Source organism: Balaenoptera ricei, chromosome 2 (genome assembly GCF_028023285.1).
Source record: "Balaenoptera ricei isolate mBalRic1 chromosome 2, mBalRic1.hap2, whole genome shotgun sequence".
Taxonomy (NCBI): domain Eukaryota; kingdom Metazoa; phylum Chordata; class Mammalia; order Artiodactyla; family Balaenopteridae; genus Balaenoptera; species Balaenoptera ricei.
The window spans coordinates 51,868,138-51,885,987 of NC_082640.1; the positions used below are offsets into that span (position 1 = coordinate 51,868,138).

The 17,850-nt window shown below is 47.7% G+C and overlaps 1 protein-coding gene across 1 annotated transcript in view; it reads left to right on the top strand.

Moving 5' to 3' along the window:
- The window catches only part of ALDH1A3 (aldehyde dehydrogenase 1 family member A3), a 35,463-nt gene that overhangs the window by 15,291 nt on the left and 2,322 nt on the right, over positions 1-17,850 (top strand). The window contains exons 7-12 of the mRNA XM_059912619.1: positions 1,541-1,654; positions 3,884-3,986; positions 5,568-5,752; positions 10,355-10,519; positions 11,917-12,074; positions 12,850-12,924. Of these exons, the coding sequence (XP_059768602.1) occupies positions 1,541-1,654; positions 3,884-3,986; positions 5,568-5,752; positions 10,355-10,519; positions 11,917-12,074; positions 12,850-12,924 (800 nt within the window). The remainder of the gene's footprint in view (positions 1-1,540; positions 1,655-3,883; positions 3,987-5,567; positions 5,753-10,354; positions 10,520-11,916; positions 12,075-12,849; positions 12,925-17,850) is intronic.

Below are 17,850 nucleotides of genomic sequence, written 5' to 3' on the forward strand. Positions count from 1 at the left end.
CAAAGAGAAAATATTCTGTGTCCTCAATTACATTCCCACTCCCAGGAACCAGGCCACCGTCACAAGATAAGTCTGCCCCATGGAGCTGTGCTGTGCGTGCCAGCGCCAGCCGGCTTCCGGCCGAGTGGGAAGGGAATGCCTCCTGGGTTTCACTTGGCAGCTGCTCGTTCCCTCTCCTGCTTGCGGTCGCTGAGCTAGAAGAGACTCCGTTCCTCCCACTGATCCTAATGAGAATACTTTACTCTTATTATGAGTTCAAACCCATGGTTTATGACCAAATATTTTGTCTAGAGAATTTACAGGAGGGTCACTTGGGAGGCAGGTTCTTTGGGCCCTGCACGTGTGGTGTACGAAATGGTCCGTTCTTCTCGTGGGTGGATGATCTCGCCACTCCCCCTGGAGGGGCTACTGCTGAGCCCCGAGCCTCCTCACCAATGCTGTGCTCTCGGGTGACCGTCCTCTCCGTGGCAACCACCGCGAAGGGAAATGAACAGCCCAAAGGGACACCTCCTTCCAGACACACCTGGCAATGTGTTTCAGTCATTTTGTCCCCAACTCGTATGTTGCAAAGAGTTTTAAAAAGAAACAGGAAGAAAAGAGGGATAGGAAGTAAGATCCATCCATTCCACTTCTCAGCTGGGCTAATACGACCAGAAAGCAAGACCTTTATTACTTAGACGTAAGGCTGCAGAGCCAATAATTGACCAATTTCCCACTTTCCTTTGACCCGTGATGTAGGACCTGATGACATCGTAGTAATGAGACTTACAGATTCTAAAGTCACAACTGTTTAAAAAAGTGTTTAGGAAAACTAAAGACTCAAGCACGATGTTGTAAAATCTTGCCTTACTAAAATAATGTGTTTTAATGAAGACATTGGCATCCCCCAGGGGTTCAGCATGCCCCAGTGGTTCAGTATCCCCCACCAGTTCATTTTTGGTGCTCTTGGTTAATAAAGAGGACCCAGCATATGAGGAGCACCAAGCATGAATGTGAAAGAAAAGTCGCTCCCTACCTTCAGGATGTGCTGGCTCTCGGCGTGACCCAGGTTCAACAGCAGGGATTCTGAGGGAGTGAGACCATATTGCCATTTGGAACATTAATGGGGCAGATTTTAAAAATGAAAGCTGAAGCACAGGAAGGATATTTTGCAGGTACCTCCGAGTTGGGGACTATGACCAAGGTGTCCCTTCTCCCCGCAACACACAGACAGACACACATACACAGACACACAGAGACAGACCCATATAGACACAAACATAAACACACACAGAGACAGACCCATGCAGACACACACACACAGAATGGTGCTCTGCTATGAAACGGCCACTGCCGTTTCGCTCAGAAGCCCTTTAGGGTAGGCAGGGCCGCCCAGAAGGAGGGTGTGTGCCTCGCCCTGGCCCCACCCGCACACTGGCTGACTGGGTCTGGTCCTGGGGTGGCGATAGGAACCAGGCCCAAGCTTCCAGGTGAGGGTGCTGCTCTGCTGAGGGACCTCACCCAACCTCCTCTTCTGAACACCATCTCAATTTCCTCCCAGGTGGGATTCCCTCCGGGCGTGGTGAACATCGTGCCAGGATTTGGGCCCACAGTGGGAGCAGCAATTTCTTCTCACCCTCAGATCAACAAGATAGCCTTCACTGGGTCCACAGAGGTAACCCTCCTCGCTGACTATGGGGGACAATGGCTGTCACTGAGAATTCTCCCTTTAGAGGCTAAACTATGATGACCCCATTTTAGTACATATTTGTACTAAAAAAATAGTACATTTTTTAACAATCAGTTAAAAAAAAAAAGTTACTTGTCCAGTTTCCAAACTAAATAAATATCTAATTTATTTACTCAGAAGCCTCAGAAGAAAATATTAATAGATAAGATAAAATAAAAATGGAAATATCCATAGGATAAACAGCATAATCAAGGTTAAAAAATAAGCCTAAGGTGATTGGCAATATTGTAGTACTGATCGTACATTTGAAAGTGTAAACTTTTGTTTCAGAAATTCCATTTTGAAGCAACTACTTAGCAACTACTATTCTCATGAGCATTCAAGGACATACTTTCCAATATATTGTATCCATCCTATATGATGTTTTACAGCCGTTACAATAAGGAAAGCTGTCCATGACCTATTGCTGAAGCACAAAAAAAAAGTAAACTGTAGGAAAGTATATACTATATATACATGTATATACCATTAGTAAAAGGGTGTGTGTAGAGAAATAGAAATTGCCTGGAAGGACTCCCAAAAAATTCTTACTGTGGCCTCCTCTGGGGCAGGTCCTCGGGCATTAACAGGGTGAGGGGAGATAAAAACTTTCCCCTTTAATTTACACACATCTATATGTGGGAATTATTTCTAATGAGAAAGTACTTCTTCTGTACTTAAAAAAATAAATGGATAAAATTTCCCAGGCAATAAGTGCTCCCATCTCCCTCCTAGTTTAGTCCAGCCGGGGGCCCAAGACCCACTCCTATGGCTGCTGGACAATAGCTGGAAGACAGGGGACTGAGGGGGATGGAGGGGCAGAGAGGGTCCTGCCCCCCGACAGCTCCTATGTCTTCCCAGTCTTCTCACCCAACAGCAGAAGTGTCCCTGCCCCTGCCCCTGCCCCTGCCCAGCTTCCCTCTCTAGGTGACTAGAGCTACCCATGGGTCCAGCCGGGTGGGGGTCTCACCAAGCAGCCAGCCTCCTGCACAAGAAGGTGGCTTCTGTGACCCCAGGGATTGCTCAACTGACAGGCGTCTCCCTAAGAGGGGTGCTTCCCACCGAGGCCCCCAGCTGTGCCTTAGCCGCACAAGAGATCACCGGCCCACAGCAGGCTGGTTTGCTTCAGGTACTCTCCCTGGGGACAGTCCTTATCACCTGGATCAGGCCATCCACACCTCCTTCAGGCCATCACCCAGGAGCTGGCCAAGGGACTTCCCTGGCGGTCCAGCGGTTAAGACTTCACCTTCCACTGCAGGGGGGGCGGGTTTGATCCCTGGTCGGGGAGCTAAGATCCCACATGCCTAGCAGCCAAAAATCCAAAACATAAAACAGAAGCAATATTGTAACAAATTCAATAAAGACTTTAAAAATGGTCCACATCAAAAAAAAAAAAAATCTTTAAAAAACAATGCACTCTCACCTTAGTTTTGAGGAAATAGCCTCAGCCCTGAAAGAGCCTAGCTCTGCCTCCTGCTGGCTATCCAGCGCTAGGCCCCGTGTGCACACTGGTCTCTGAGAGTCTTCCAACTCAGAAGTTGGTGGCACCCGGCCCAAGACAAGTCACTACTGTGTGCTGGGCCAAGCCCACCTCTAGCGGTGCAGGGGATGGTAGGTACACGCGGGAGGTTGGACATTGCAGTTTGGTGAGTGGTCCTTCCGTTACTTCATAGCGAAGCAATTCTCTCCCTACCCCCTGGGGGCCCTCAGTCTTAGGGTGTGTTTCCCATCCTAAAGGTTAACTCCCCTATTTCCCTAATTCTCAGAGGTTCCCTCAGATTATACCAAAGGACCACACAGACCCACCTCCCCTTGGTCCCTTGAGCTGGACCAGCCTGCTGCCGGGAGGGACAGGCACCAGGACAGGTGATAGACAGCTCCACCACTAGCCAGCTGTGTGGCCGTGGGCAAGTCACTGGGCCTTCGAAGGCTCCCCGTCCACCCCAGTATGTGGAGCAACTCAGATCCGGGATTCCAGCCGTGTCAAGGTCTGATCCGAGAGGAAATGCTGGGAGAGGCCCGGGGAGTGAGGGGACAGCATCAAGGCCCAGGGTGCCTGGGTAGGGAGGCCGCGGCCCAGGCCATGCCACACTCATGCCTCCAAGCTTGTCCAGAATGTGTGGGCCACATCCAGCTGTGTCCAAGGCTTAATGTGGTATGGTTTTTATCCTGAAGGTTGGAAAGCTGGTAAAAGAAGCCGCCTCCCATAGCAACCTGAAGAGGGTGACACTGGAGCTTGGTGGGAAAAACCCCTGCATCGTGTGTGCTGATGCCGACCGTGAGTCTCTCCCCTTCCGGGCATTGCTGGGGCTTTACAGGACCCGTAAATCTCTCCCCACTTCCTTGCCCAAATCAGAACCAATTGAGAAAGACAAGCACACACACAATGGGGATGTTTCTCCATCTCGGGTTATCCCTCCATAAATAATAGGCAGATGGAGATCCAAATGCCAGCTTTACTGCTGGTAGAAAGCTGCGTTGGAGGAGGACATGTTTCATGTGGTAGCCAGAGAGGCCACCTGTTTCTGCCCTTCATGAGTTTGCCTTCCCTGTCCTTGCAGAGCTGGGGCCATGACAAGCGGGCTGGGGTTCTTCTCCAGAGCCCCCTGTGTCGGGGGAGAGGGGGAAGGCCAAGAGGAGGAGGAGCAGGGCATGTGCTCCCCCCACAAGCATTCATCATTCTACCCTCCAAGTCGGTACTTCCTATGATGCTTTCAGGCTCTCGAAGACTTGAGATGTTTCTTCCTTCTTTGTCTCAGATCTGACAAAACAGAGGCCAGTGGCAGGTGACCGTTAAAGATATCCTGCTGGCCTGGGTGCTGTCTCTCCCTTCACTACCTCTTCCCTGGGAAAGCCACCCTGCCCAGCAGCTTGGGGGCAGTTTGTGTCTCATGACATAATATTAAAATAGACACTCTTCTTGGTTGTCATGTCCAGAAGAGGGAAGAAAGGGCCACATCAGACATTCATCGACCTGCTGACATGGTCCGCTGCCAGATTTTTCGTGTGACTTCCCAAGTACACTAAAACACCTTTGCCTTAAAGAACAGCCTCCCCCACCTGCCCACTGGTGCCAGGAATTCCTTTCATGGAGTACAAAGCCTTCCACTCCACACTCAGATAAGTTTGGAATTGCAAATATCCCTGAGAAAAATGACCCTAGCACAATTTCTCGCCAAGGTGTAAATAACTGGTTTCAGTTCTACTCCTTGAAGCTGGCTTTCAATGGGAGAGAGGACTGCGTGAGGAAACAAGCCCCAAGGAAAGAAAGGGAGGCTGGGTGTGAAGGTGGACTGCTCATTTTTTGCCTGGTTTGGTGCTCCCTAATGGAAGCATCATCAGTGTTGCTAGTGGTCTCTGGAGCCACATGGAACAGTTCTGGGTATTGCCCCACTGTGACCCACATTTGGAGTTCCAAAGAGCTGGACTCCTGTTTTGCATTCTTGTGCCTCCATATCTGGGTGCTCCTTCTGCACCTCAGCTCACCCTCTTTCCCTCCCAATGAGGAAAACTACAGCTAAAACACAGGACTCCTGTCTGAGGGTTGGTTTGATAAGGGTCCTGTGAGCAAGTGAGGTCATGGGCAAGTGAGGTGAGGATGTGACAAGTCTCTGTGCTTATTAGTGCAGTAAAGACACTAAGTCCTGCAGTCAGGGGACCTATTTAACCCCAAACTCCATGGATCGAAAAATCCCCTTTCCCATCCTCTCTGTTTGGGAAGTGCTGAGCAAAATTAATTTCTGAAACGTAGCCATCCCGGGGCCTGTTTTCTCATGTGGGCAATTAGAGTTGCAGCTGTCGCCAGTCCAGCCTTAACAACTTAATCACTTCCTCTTCCCTCACCGCCCCCTCTCTCCAGTGGACTTGGCAGTGGAGTGCGCCCATCAGGGAGTGTTCTTCAACCAAGGCCAGTGCTGCACGGCCGCCTCCAGGGTGTTCGTGGAGGAGCAGGTCTATGACGAGTTTGTCAGGCGGAGCGTGGAGTTCGCCAAGAAACGGTCCATTGGAGACCCCTTCGACGTCAGGACCGAACAGGGGCCCCAGGTAACCTACTGACGTGTCAGATCTTGAGGTGCACGTCTGGGGGCTGAAACAGGCAGGCCTCTGGCCCTGGCCGTGTACAGCTCTGGTGCTCTGTGACTCCAGGGGACTCCCTTACCCGCTTGCCCAGCCACTTGAGTCTTTTGTTCAGACGCTGATCAACAGTTCAATCCCATCAGGTCTTGGTAGTGTTATGAAATGGGGGTGGACACACAGAGCTCTGCTCTTTGCAGCAGATAATGCTGAGCTCCAGACCTTGGTAGAAGGGAGGCATTCCCGGTTCATAAGTCCATGTGACTGCACCCTCCAGCCAAAGGACCAACCCTTCTCTGAGCCACCAGGGTCCCCAGGAGAGAGCCTCAGGCAGAGGCTGTCTTGCCTGGCTGGCCTCTCTGCAGAAGCGAGTTATAACCCTGGCTGAAAGGCAGCAGAGTACAGGTGGAGGCAGCTGCTGGACCCAGAGGCCTCAGCCTGGAGGCCCTTGAGCCCATGTGCATTACAGGACAAAGTGACCATCAGAAACCAAAGAATCCCACTGGAAAGGGCTCAGAGGATGGGGATACATCTCCAGGCAGTAGGAACACGTCTCTGGAGACCTGGTTTTTGAAGCTGACGACAGGATGAAAATGATCATAACCACGAGGTTTAATAACCTCTTTAAGAGGGCAGGTCCTGTATCACTTTCTTACTAAGTATGCAGTGCGGCAGATGGATAAATATTTAAAAGAGGGCAGCCTGACCATCCCATGCATTATTGAAATAGAGTTCAACAGCAGCCTACTTTGCTTGTAGCCAAAGTCCTGCTCCAGCCAGGAAATTTCAAATCACATGTCAGGACTCACCCAATTTGTGTCTGTCCCGGGAGCTGGCTACTTACCCACTGCGTTGGCACCACGTGTTTCCACAGGAAGCCATGGATCTGAGGGCAAGTTTGGCTCTGTGATTTTGTGAAAGCCACAAGCTCCTTCCAAACCTCAGTTTCCTCATCTGGAAAATAGAGTAATTGATGAATATTATGAAAATTTCAAGGCACTTAATAAGTTTTTATTTTTTAAGGGGGTGGGCATTAAATGGCAGGCTCCCTGATCTAAGTGGCAGCAAATGTCTGTGCATGACTTCAAGCCACATCAGTTAGGTCTTGCTTAACCATCTTGGCTGGGGATGGGGAAGGACCATGTGGAAGAGGTGTGTTTCTGGCTACAGTGCCCACCCCTGTCTTGCCCCATCCCACATGCTCTGTGGATCTGGTGCCACGTGACCCTGGTGGAGAGAAACATCTCCACTTGTGGCCAACACTCCGCATCCTGTCAGGCCTCAACCCCAAACCCAGCAGCCAGTGACACAAAGTTGTCCATCGGCCTTGGTTGGATTTCAGGTATGAATACAGACATGGCCACAAGTCATTATCGAATCTGCTGTGATTGTAAAGCTAACCCAGAATCCGTGGGAAATATGTGAGCTGATCCCATTCTAAGGAATCCCTTTTACCCCATCATTATTCATAAGTCTCTTTCCAAGGCTTCAGGCTTGACTTTTGAAGCCAGATATAGAAATCTCTTCCAAGACAGCACGGTGGTGTTGATTTCATCAGTGCTTTTGATGCTGCTGCTGAAAGTCCTTTTGAAAACTCACTTAAGCCATCTAACCTCAGCATATTATTTTAGGATGTTGTTGGGTTTTTTTTCTGCCAAAGTGCTTTTTCATCTACATTAATAAGGCTTTACTCCAAGAGGATTTACAGCTGTCTAAATAGTTCTGTCTGTCTCATGCCTGTAAAACAGCTAGCTGACCAGATAGGTGTCCACTGCAGGCAGCCAGAACACTCCAAAATTATTCAGGTTTGTTTGGCAGCTGAGCAAAGATGTGCACAGACTCACGCAGGCCACCTGGTGGGGGGCGGGGTCCTGCATCCTCTCTGTCCTCTCCTCTCCAGCAGAGCCACTCGCAGCCTTGGCTGTCCGCGGGGCCCTATTTCTCCATCTTCGGTGCTGTGCCCTGGCACAGCCTTCACTTCCCAGCAGGTTCTTCTCTCGCACTGTGAGGCACCAGCTGACATTCATGGAGGATTATTAGATCTAAACAACACATTCACACGGACTTGCCAGGAGGAGTTGAGTCTGGACGGTAGAGTTTCCATGGGGACCCACCGCTGGCTTCAGGACAGACAGTCTTGGAGGCAGAACATGGTCAGCAGCCGCTGAGAGTCTGTAGTTTGATGAAGCCCCACAGCCTCTTGGTCTCCAAGGAGAAGGAGAGAGCAATCCTGGCACTTTTAACCCAAGACTTGGTTAAGACTTCCCAGAGAGAAGTTGAGGGAACCTTGAGATATTATGAGATCTGCTGCAGTTTGAGTTACATTTTAGGTGGCAGTACATACACATGGTCAAAACCCAAAAGACATATAAAGGTCAGTAGTGAAAAAGCTTCCTTCCATTCATTCATAGGCATGGTTTTTACCCTTCCGTCCATGGGTATCCTGTGTTCTTAGTTCTTAGAAGAAAATTCTCCAGAATTTCTGTATATACAAGCAAAATTGAGTATGTATACAAAATGTAATATGAATTCTGGTTTCCCTTGTTTTTACTCAAAATATCTATACACAGTACTGTTTTGCACCTTGATTTTTGTCCCCTAACAAGAAACTTGAAGAGCTTTCCGTACCATACCAAACCATGGGAACTTTTTTATATGTACATAGACTTCCACTGTATGAATCCAACAGAATTCAAGTAACACGTACTGATGAGTATGTGGGTGTGTGCGGTCACGCACGGTGCCACAGAGTAGTATGTCATTCCACACATACGCAAGGAAATCCACAGGACGGATTGCCCAAATGGTACTGCTGAGTGAGAGCACATTTATGATTTCTACAAGCATTGCCAAATTACCTTCCAAAAGGATGAACCAACTTACGTTCCTACCAACCTTGTATGAGCTTGCCTGTTTCTCCAGCCTTACTAACAGAAACTGTATGGAGTTTTGCCCATCTGATAGTTAAAAATGATATCTCATTTGTTTTTAATGTACATATATCTCTTATAATGAGTAAGGTAGAACATCTTATCATGTTTAAAGGCCATTTATATTTCCTTTTTTATCAACTGTGCATGTGCTTTGCATATTTTTCTCTTGTACTGCTGATCATTTTTTGTCACTTCTAAGAATTCTTTACCTACTAGAGAGATTAGTGCTATTTCTATATGACTTGTCAGTTTTTTCCAGTTTGTTGTTTTGCCCTTTGACTTTGCTTCTGCTGTTTTCACCTTCTTTTTTTTACGTACTCAAATTTATTAATCTTTTCTTTTGGCTTCTGGATTTCAAGCCATAGAAAGGCCATCAGCACTCCAAACTTATGGAGACATTCTTCCACATGAGAGAATTTGAAAACTTTTTATGACTTCATCTTTCATGATTAAGTCTTTGATCTACCTGGAATCTATCCTGGTACAAAGTGTGAGGTATGGATCCAACTTGGTGTTTTAACACTGGATCCACGTTTCATAAGATGACTGGTCAAAGGGCTTGCATGGTTTGTGCTCACCCCTTCCAAGAAAGCCAGCCTACTCCTCAGGGACAGACAGTCATCCAAATGCACCATTGGGTTTGCTTATTTTTTAATTCAAATTTGCTTAAATTAAACCACTTTTTTATCTGAAAGTCACAGCTACAGCAAACCTATCTAACAAAGCTCTGTCTCTCCCAGCCAGAGGGAGGGGATTTGCAACAGGGTCAGGGTCAAGAACAGGGTTCCCACGGATTCGGGAAGAGGGATCATTTTGGGTGGGAAGAGCACTTTCCCCCTTGAGTCTCCCAGAGAGGTGCCCTTTGCCAGCCGGTCGAATACAGCATCCACAAGCTGGATGTTAGGCTCGTGGTACAGGGTACACCCCAGCCCAGGAGACCCCTAAACAAGGTGACAGAAGATGGAGCCCTTCTGATGAGCTGGCTCCCCATCAACCAGGAGCAGCCCCTCTACCTCACCTTGTGCCTCTACTCTGTGTCCAGGGGTGATGAGTAAGGTGGTCAGCTTTACGTCTCACTTCTCTGCACTGTGGAGGGAGAATTCCAATAACTGTTGGTGCCCTAGGAGCAGGGTGCAGGGTGGCCAGTTAGAATACATGGCACCCAGTTCAAATAAACAGTGAATACATTTTTAGCGTAAGTGTTTCCCAAGTATTGTTTGGGATATGCTTATACTTTAAAAATCATTCATTGTTTTTTAGGAATTCAAATTTAATTGGGCATCCTGTGGTTTTATTTGCTAAATCTGGCAACCCTAGAAGGATGCAAGAGTTAGAACAAAGAATGTGACCACTTCAGATCTTGTTTCACCCACGGATTTGCTTAACAGCATGGAGGGGGTCAGACGTATGAATAAACCTACACCTGGAGAGGATGAGAAAAGCCCATCTCTCCCCTGCTCCAAAGAGCCCAGATTTGTGCATCGGAGGAATATTTGCATACAGGGAACATCTGGTCCATGAATTTTTTCTTGGCCAAAACATGATGGGTAGGACAATGATCACATAGGAGGCCATTGGACACATAAGTTGGTAGTCACCTCCCAGAAGGAAGCCGGGCTTACCTCTCACTGTTTTGCAGATTGACCAGAAGCAGTTCAACAAAATCCTCGATCTGATTGAGAGCGGAAAGAAGGAGGGAGCCAAGCTGGAATATGGGGGCTCGGCCATGGAAGACAGGGGGCTCTTCATCAAACCCACTGTCTTCTCAGAAGTTACCGACACCATGCGGATCGCCAAAGAGGAGGTACTGGGGCTGCAGGAAAAACCATGTCCCGTGGGGCCCTGTGCTGAGCTGGGGCCCGGGGGGTGGGGAAGGGGGCTGGACCTTTCAAACCGGAGTCTTCTCCAGGGCCCAGGGATCCCAGAAATCTTTGTGAAGGGACTGTTTTCCTTTTTCCTGTGGCCTTTTCCCTCTCTTTAGGGGTCCTTTGGGAAGCCGTCCTGCTCCTGGGACCCCTGAGCCCTGTGTAGAGTTTGTCCTAGCCCCCAGTTCCACGCATTGCTCATCATCTCCAGGGAACAACAATCCCTCTTCTGTCTTCTAACATGTCCTCAGGTTAGCCAAGGGTGGAGGGCCATTGCAACCTGTGCATTTTGTCAGGAATAGAGCCATGGATTCAGGGCCCAAAGCTGCCTTCAGTTCCCCCAGACCGAACTTAAATGACAAGTGTTCATTCCAAAAACGTGTTCTGGCTAGAAGTCTCTTTGAAGTTTTCCATCATGAGCATCCTTAGAAATGGTGGAAATTAAGGTGACCCCCCCCAATAAGAGTGTAATTCTAACTGTGTCTTTCAGTGCCACTGTTAAGCTAGTTAGAAGTGGTTCCCACCTGAGTCCCAGGTGCTTGGACCCCGGAATGTGGCCTTTTGGGGCACATGAAAGAGTGAATCACTGTCGAAGTCTTCCTGGTTCGAGCCTATTATACACTTTCTCCTTGAGATTTTTATGGGTTACTAACTGTACCCTGATGGCATGAGACTCAGCTCTTTAAACCTCTCTATGACAAGCTCCATGGGAACCAGGGCAGGTATTTCAGCAGGCTGACCCTGTCCTGCTGCGCTATGGTGCCGAACATTGAATCAGTTACAAGCTCCTTTCAAAATCACCTTTAAATGTTCAGCCTGTAGCTCTTTCCTTTCCTTTGTTATGTTGTAGATGGTGAGGAACACTGCCTCATTCCCTCCCCTGGGAGTTATTAGGGAAACATTTTAGGTCATCTTCATTGATAGAAAATGCAGCACCAAGAGACCAGGACCTGCAGTCTGTGCCTGCAAACACCCTTCACAATAACTTTCCAAGAATGACTTCCAAGGTTTTGTCTTCAGTGCATCCCAGCATGCAGGGGCTCCTCCAAAGCTTGAAGCTGGGGCTTCTAGAAGCCCTGACCACATTGAGAGAGCTTCGACCCAACGTATTATTTTGGTTGTTATTTTTTATTTTTGTTTAATTCAGTCTTTCCCTTCAGATTTCAACCATCACACAGCTAAAAAGATGTTTGGACTCTCTCCTTCAGTTATCCTCTTCGTGCGTGTGAGCACTGTGGGTGTTTTTGAAAAAAGCATAAACGAAGGAAGTGCCTGCTCAGGTCATACATGCTTCATTCCAGCAGCCTCTCACTGCCATTCTTCCAATTAATCATAGATTTTTGGACCGGTGCAGCCAATACTGAAGTTCAAAAATATCGAAGAAGTGATAAAAAGAGCAAATAGCCTTGAATACGGACTAACAGCAGCTGTGTTCACAAAAAACCTCGACAAAGCACTGAAGCTGGCTTCCGCGTTAGAGTCTGGAACTGTCTGGTGAGTAGAGCATGAGTGCTCGGCCCCCTGAGCTGCCGGCCAGCTGGCTTCCTTAGCCTTCTGTTAACAGAGAGCTTTTAGTCGTATATTATGTGCCAAGCACTGTCTAAGCACTTTGCTCCATCCTCGTGACCACCTTCTGAGAGGGGTACTGTTATCACCCCCATTTCACAGATGAGGAAATCAAGAGACAGAGAGACTGCGTGACTTGTCCAGGGTCACACAGCTAGTACGTGGCAGAGCAGAGCTCAGGACCAACTGTCCAGCTCTGATGCCCATGCTCTTGACCACCGTGTTGGGCCACCCCTTATTTTTTATTCTAATTCTAAGAGCAGCACATGCTCTTGTGCAAAGTATGGATGAAAGTCCCTGTTTCACCAATAATTCTGCTGATTACACTATCCTCATTTTAAAGATAATATTAGAAGATAAATATGAATTGGAGGCCAAGAAGCAGGAGAACTTTGAGGTCAGGCCTGTCTCATTTCAGAGCTAATTCTTACTCCCTTCGCCATAATTTTCCTCTCCCTTTTTCTCCCTTTGTCATTCCCTTCCTACCCCAGTGAGAAGCTTTATACTTCAGAATATTCAATTTTAGTTTCTGGTGGTAAGAGCAAGAAGGCAGAGATCAAAAACACTGTTTTCATGGTTAAAACCTTGACAAAAAGTCATCCTTTAGGTGACGCTCTACACCAAGTGCCTAGTAACTGCAACACCTGAGGTCCAGCTTGGTCCTCTCCTGGTGACCCTGAGCCTCTCTTTATTCTCTCTCCAGGATCAACTGCTACAATGCCATCTACGCACAGGCTCCATTTGGTGGCTTTAAAATGTCGGGGAACGGCAGAGAACTGTAAGTGTTTCTGTCTCTCCATGCCTGTCCGCAGGGCCGACAAAAGATACCCTAGGTCCGCAGTGTATGGTGAATGGTGGCCCGCCCTCCAGTCCACTGAGCCCTCCCCTGTGCTGTGCTTTCCCCCTGGGCTGGGCCGTGTCCCCCATCTTCTCTCCCCTTCCTGCCCTTCCCTACCCTCATCCTCACGCCACCCCAGGACCGACCCCCAGCCTCAGCATATGTGTCCTCCCCAGCACCCATCCCATGTGGAGATGTTCAGTAGGTACTTGACCTAGGGCCACTGCAGGACAGGGCAGAGCTGGGAAGTGCACTTTCCACCAGACGTGGGATGTCATTACTCAATCAAACCCTGGCCCTCAGCAGGGAGGATGGGCTCTCTCCCAGGTCAGGCTGTGGCCCTTCTGCCCACTAGCAAGTTCCCAGGGACAGACCGTGGGTGACTCTCGCTCCTCCTCAGTGCCTCTTCAAAGGGATACTGCAACATGCCAGGCCTCCGAGCCTCTGTCAAACCCACCACACACTCCTTCATGGTGCCCTTCTGTCTTGCCCTTTGGGAGGCTGTGCTCCATAGACCTAGACTAATGGATGGGTCTTCCGTGTCTGGCCCAAGATAAAAGGCCCAGGCCTAGAGCTGGATGGAGCGTTCTGGGGGTGGGCACGCTGTGGTTTCCAGCCAGATGCTGCCTTCTCTCCCACATCTTTCTTGGTGGTCGTTGGGGTTTTATTAGCCTTTGTGGACAAATAGCTTGTAGGATCAATCTTCCCAGGGAAACCATCTGTGACAACACACAGGGTCATTTCTGGAACATCTCAAAGGACTCCGAGCTCTTCCTCTTATTTAAACAGTTTGTATTATTTATATACAGATGCATCACTTCGTACTTATTTGTACATCTTCCAGTAGGAGCACTCAAATGCTTCCCCTTGGCTTGGGCCTTAGTGGGGCCTTTGGGCAGCTACCCTTCCAGATTCTTAATCAAGATGTATGAAGGAATGAACGGGGCTGGCTTCCATCCCTGAGCAAATGCTCTTGACCAGTCTCCAGGGAATTCGGGGCCCTTCCCCCTTCTCATTCCTTCTTTCTCATTCATCCTGACTCGTGGCAATACACCAGAGCCATCTGAACATCTGAGTAGAGTGTGTCCATTTGTGTCCCCCTAATTCCTAAAATTGGTTTCCCCTTCCAGAACCTCAGTAAGTTCTTGGCCATGAAGACCCTTTACAGAAACCTTGTTCCCTCTGCTGAATGGCTTGTTTGTGTTGTGTTCTGTGAGCCTCTGTTCATTACCTCTTCACACTCACCTGTCCACGAGGGACATGAGACCTGGGCTGGGGTTACCCGCATCACCACTAGGGCCCACCAATAGCACTGGCCACAGCTGACACTCTGACGACCTCTATCTGAGAGCCTTGCACATGTTAAGGCATGCCATCATTACAACAGTCCCTGGGATAATCTGAGTCCATTCAGGCTGCTGGGACAGAATACAGTAGACTGGGTGGCTTAAACAACAAACATTTATTTCTCCACTTCTGGAGGTTCAAGATCCAGGTGTCTGTTAAGGACCCTCTTCCTGGTTCACAGGCAGCCGTGTTCTCTCTGTGTCCCCATGGAGTGGAAGGGAGGAAAGTGTTCTCTGGGGTCTCCTTTATAAGGACACTAATCTCATTCATGAGGGCTCCACCCTCTTGACCTAATCACCTCCCAGAGGCCTCACCTCCTAATTTCTTCACATTAAGGATTAGGGCTTCAACATTTGAATTTCAGGGGGACACACATGTTCAGTCTACTGCAGGTAGGTACTACTGCTACCCCTGTTTTTGGATGAGGAAACTCAGGGGTGCCCAGAGAGGACCTGTGCCTTCCCCAGGTCACACTACCAGTAAGTGACAGAGTTGGGATTGAACTCTTAAACCCACCATACCACAGGGCCTTGCTCAGCAGGGGTCACCTCTGTGAGCCACCTGGGATGAAGCCAGCCAGGGTATGCAGGGTCATTTGTCTCCTCGCTCTGCTGCTTCAACCAGTCACGTTGTGACAGCTGGGGGACCCAGAACCCCACAAGGCCCTCCTCGCAGAGGCCAGGCACAGCCTCCTCCCACAGCAAGAACTTCAGTCCCCAAAGCAGATGTCCTTGGATGCAGGAAGGGTGTGTGGGGCCCACCTGACTTCTAGGCAACTGACTCACACCCACTATTCCCTCACTGCCTTTCTCACCTGCGTCTCCCTCCCCATCCCCGGTGGCACCGCCTGCCCGCTGCAGAGCAGGGCCGGGGAGTATCCGCTGCACTCAGTCCATGTGTCATCCTACCGGTTAGCCACAATCGGGACTTTTGTGGATGTCTGTTTTTTCGACTCTTGGCATATATCTTCCCAAAGCTTTTGATAAAGTACTTTAACATAATTCACAAGGAGACTGGAAACTGGCTTGAAAACCAATGTCCGTTTTCAGTTGTCTCTAATTAATGTCTTCACGTTGCAATAAGTTCCCCTTTTTTATGCTGGAGCACTATGCGGTGGATTCCATGGTTTTCCCCATCCCTGGCCGCCTGGGCGGGGCTGGCTATCTGCCGCCCACCCACGGACCCCTCTGGGATCTCTCCCTGTACAGGTCTTGGGATGAAGCCTGCAATTTCTCTTCCTCCTGGACACTGTTCTTAGTTCTTTGTTTTGCTTTGCAATATAGTAACAAAAAAGATCCACACTGTAGAGACACATGGAAAGTCAAGGTCTCCCTCCCCTGACCCTCAATCCCATTTGTTAGAGGTAACCACTGTCCCATCATCCATTTTATTTATTTTGTTCACTTGTTCATTTGTTCACTGGCATATATTTACTGAGCACCTTTGATACCCCAGGCATGTGCTAGGCTCTGAGCACACAGCAGTGAACTCTATAAACAGCAGTGCCAACGCCCCCAACATTCTGGTGAGGTCCAATGGGAGAAAGGCTGAGCTTATGGATAGTGAGCGCCAAGGCAGTCACAACTGGGTGAGAAACCATTTAGGAAGTGCCACAGGGGGTCAAATAAGAATGACAAGAACTTGAACTAGGGCAGTGACTGCAGGAATAAAAAGAATGAGGTGATTCATGCACTTAATCTTACAGGAGTGATTTCATATTGGACTTACTAGTTATGTGCTAATTCAACATGATTTTATCACTTGGTTTGCTTTTCTTTTCTTTATGCAGTTGAGAAATCAGTAACTACTTTGAATTTTTACCGTGCAATACTATGTGCTCATTTTTAAAGGTTATTGTACATTTTCTATGCATACAATAGATGTAAACATGTATTTTTTTTCTGTTTTCAAATGACTTAGGAGGAAAATACTTTGTGCTCTTAAGAATGGGTTTTGGATATCCTATCCTTCTTTTTATTGGTGGTCTCCTATGATGGACTTTTGAGTTATTTCCAAGGGGTTTTGCTGCTACAGACAATGCTGATGTTCTTTCTTGCGCATAAATCTTTATGCACTTGTGGGAAATTGTTCTCAGAATAAATTCAGAAAATTGGATAATCCAGCACATGAAAAATGGGCTCCCACTCTTTTGGTTTGCATTCCTCTAATTGTAAGGGGTTGAGCACCTTATTAACACTTATTGATAATCTTTATTTTTCTTCTGCAAACTGACTATTCATGTCTTTTGTTGATTTTTCCTTTTTTTTTTTTTTTAATTTGTTCGTAAGAGCTTTTTGTGCATTAAGGAAAACAGCACTCTGTTTCTCACACAGTGTTGTAAATGTAATTTTTTTCTAGTTTATAATTTGCCTTTGGGTTTTTTAATGGAGTTTTCTGCTCTGCAAAAGTTGAATTTAGCATTCTGTATATGGCTTTTATATTTTGTTATGTTTAGAAAAAATTACAAAATAATTCACCCATTATCATGTATCATTCTTGAACTTCGTTTTAGGACACTACCAAAGAGCTCAATGACATATTAACAATAAAATAATAATATTACTTTCTACCATTTACTTTTTACCTAGCACATAGTAGGTAAATTTGCTCTATTTGAATCAATTCTAATCATTATAACTATAGGGAGGTGATGGTATTCCCATTTTACAGATGATGATATTGAGGCTCAGGGAAGGCAAAAAAACTTGCCTAAACTGTATAGATCCAAGCCAGTAGTTATCCAGCTTGAGCTACCTCAGAATCCCATGGCTTGTTAATCCCCTGGCTGTTAAGGCACAGATTTCTGGGCCCCACCCCTAGGTTCAGTAGATGTATTAATTTTCTATTGCTGCTACAATAAATAACCACAAAATTAGTGGCTTAAACAACGTTAATGTATTATCTCACGGTTCTGAAGGATAAAAATCTGACACGAGTCAGCTAATTAGCAATTTTAGTTCCATCTGCAACCCTAATTCCCCTTTGTCATATAACCTAATATTTTCAAAGGTTCAGAGAATTAGGATGTGAACACCTTGAGGGGGGCATTATTCTGCCTACCACAGTAGGTCTAGGGGACCTGAGTCTCTGCATTTCAAGCAAATTCTGAGGTGAGGCTGGTGCTGCTGGTCTGGGGGCCACACTTTGAGAAGCACTGGTCTAAGGGATGAGATGGGATTCTGTCTCAAGTGTTTCTAGCTACAGAGCCTCCATGGCCACCTCTTTTCCTAAACAGGTACACACTCTTATTTACATAATGGCAGAGCAAGTGTTGTAGAGGCTTTTAAATTGATCCAAAGCCACCTCTCGGTTCTGGGAAGGGGATCTGCCCTGAAGATGACTCATGATGCCTGAGAAGGGTCACTGGACTCTGCAAGACTTAAGGAAAGGATGTATACCAGAAACACAGACTCAAAGGCTGTGGACTCCTTCGTGCCCTCTCTGCTAACGTCCGCGCCCCTCGCTGCTCCATACTGGCCTCATTCTTCTTACAGCTGGTCCCCAGCTCCAGGTCCTCTA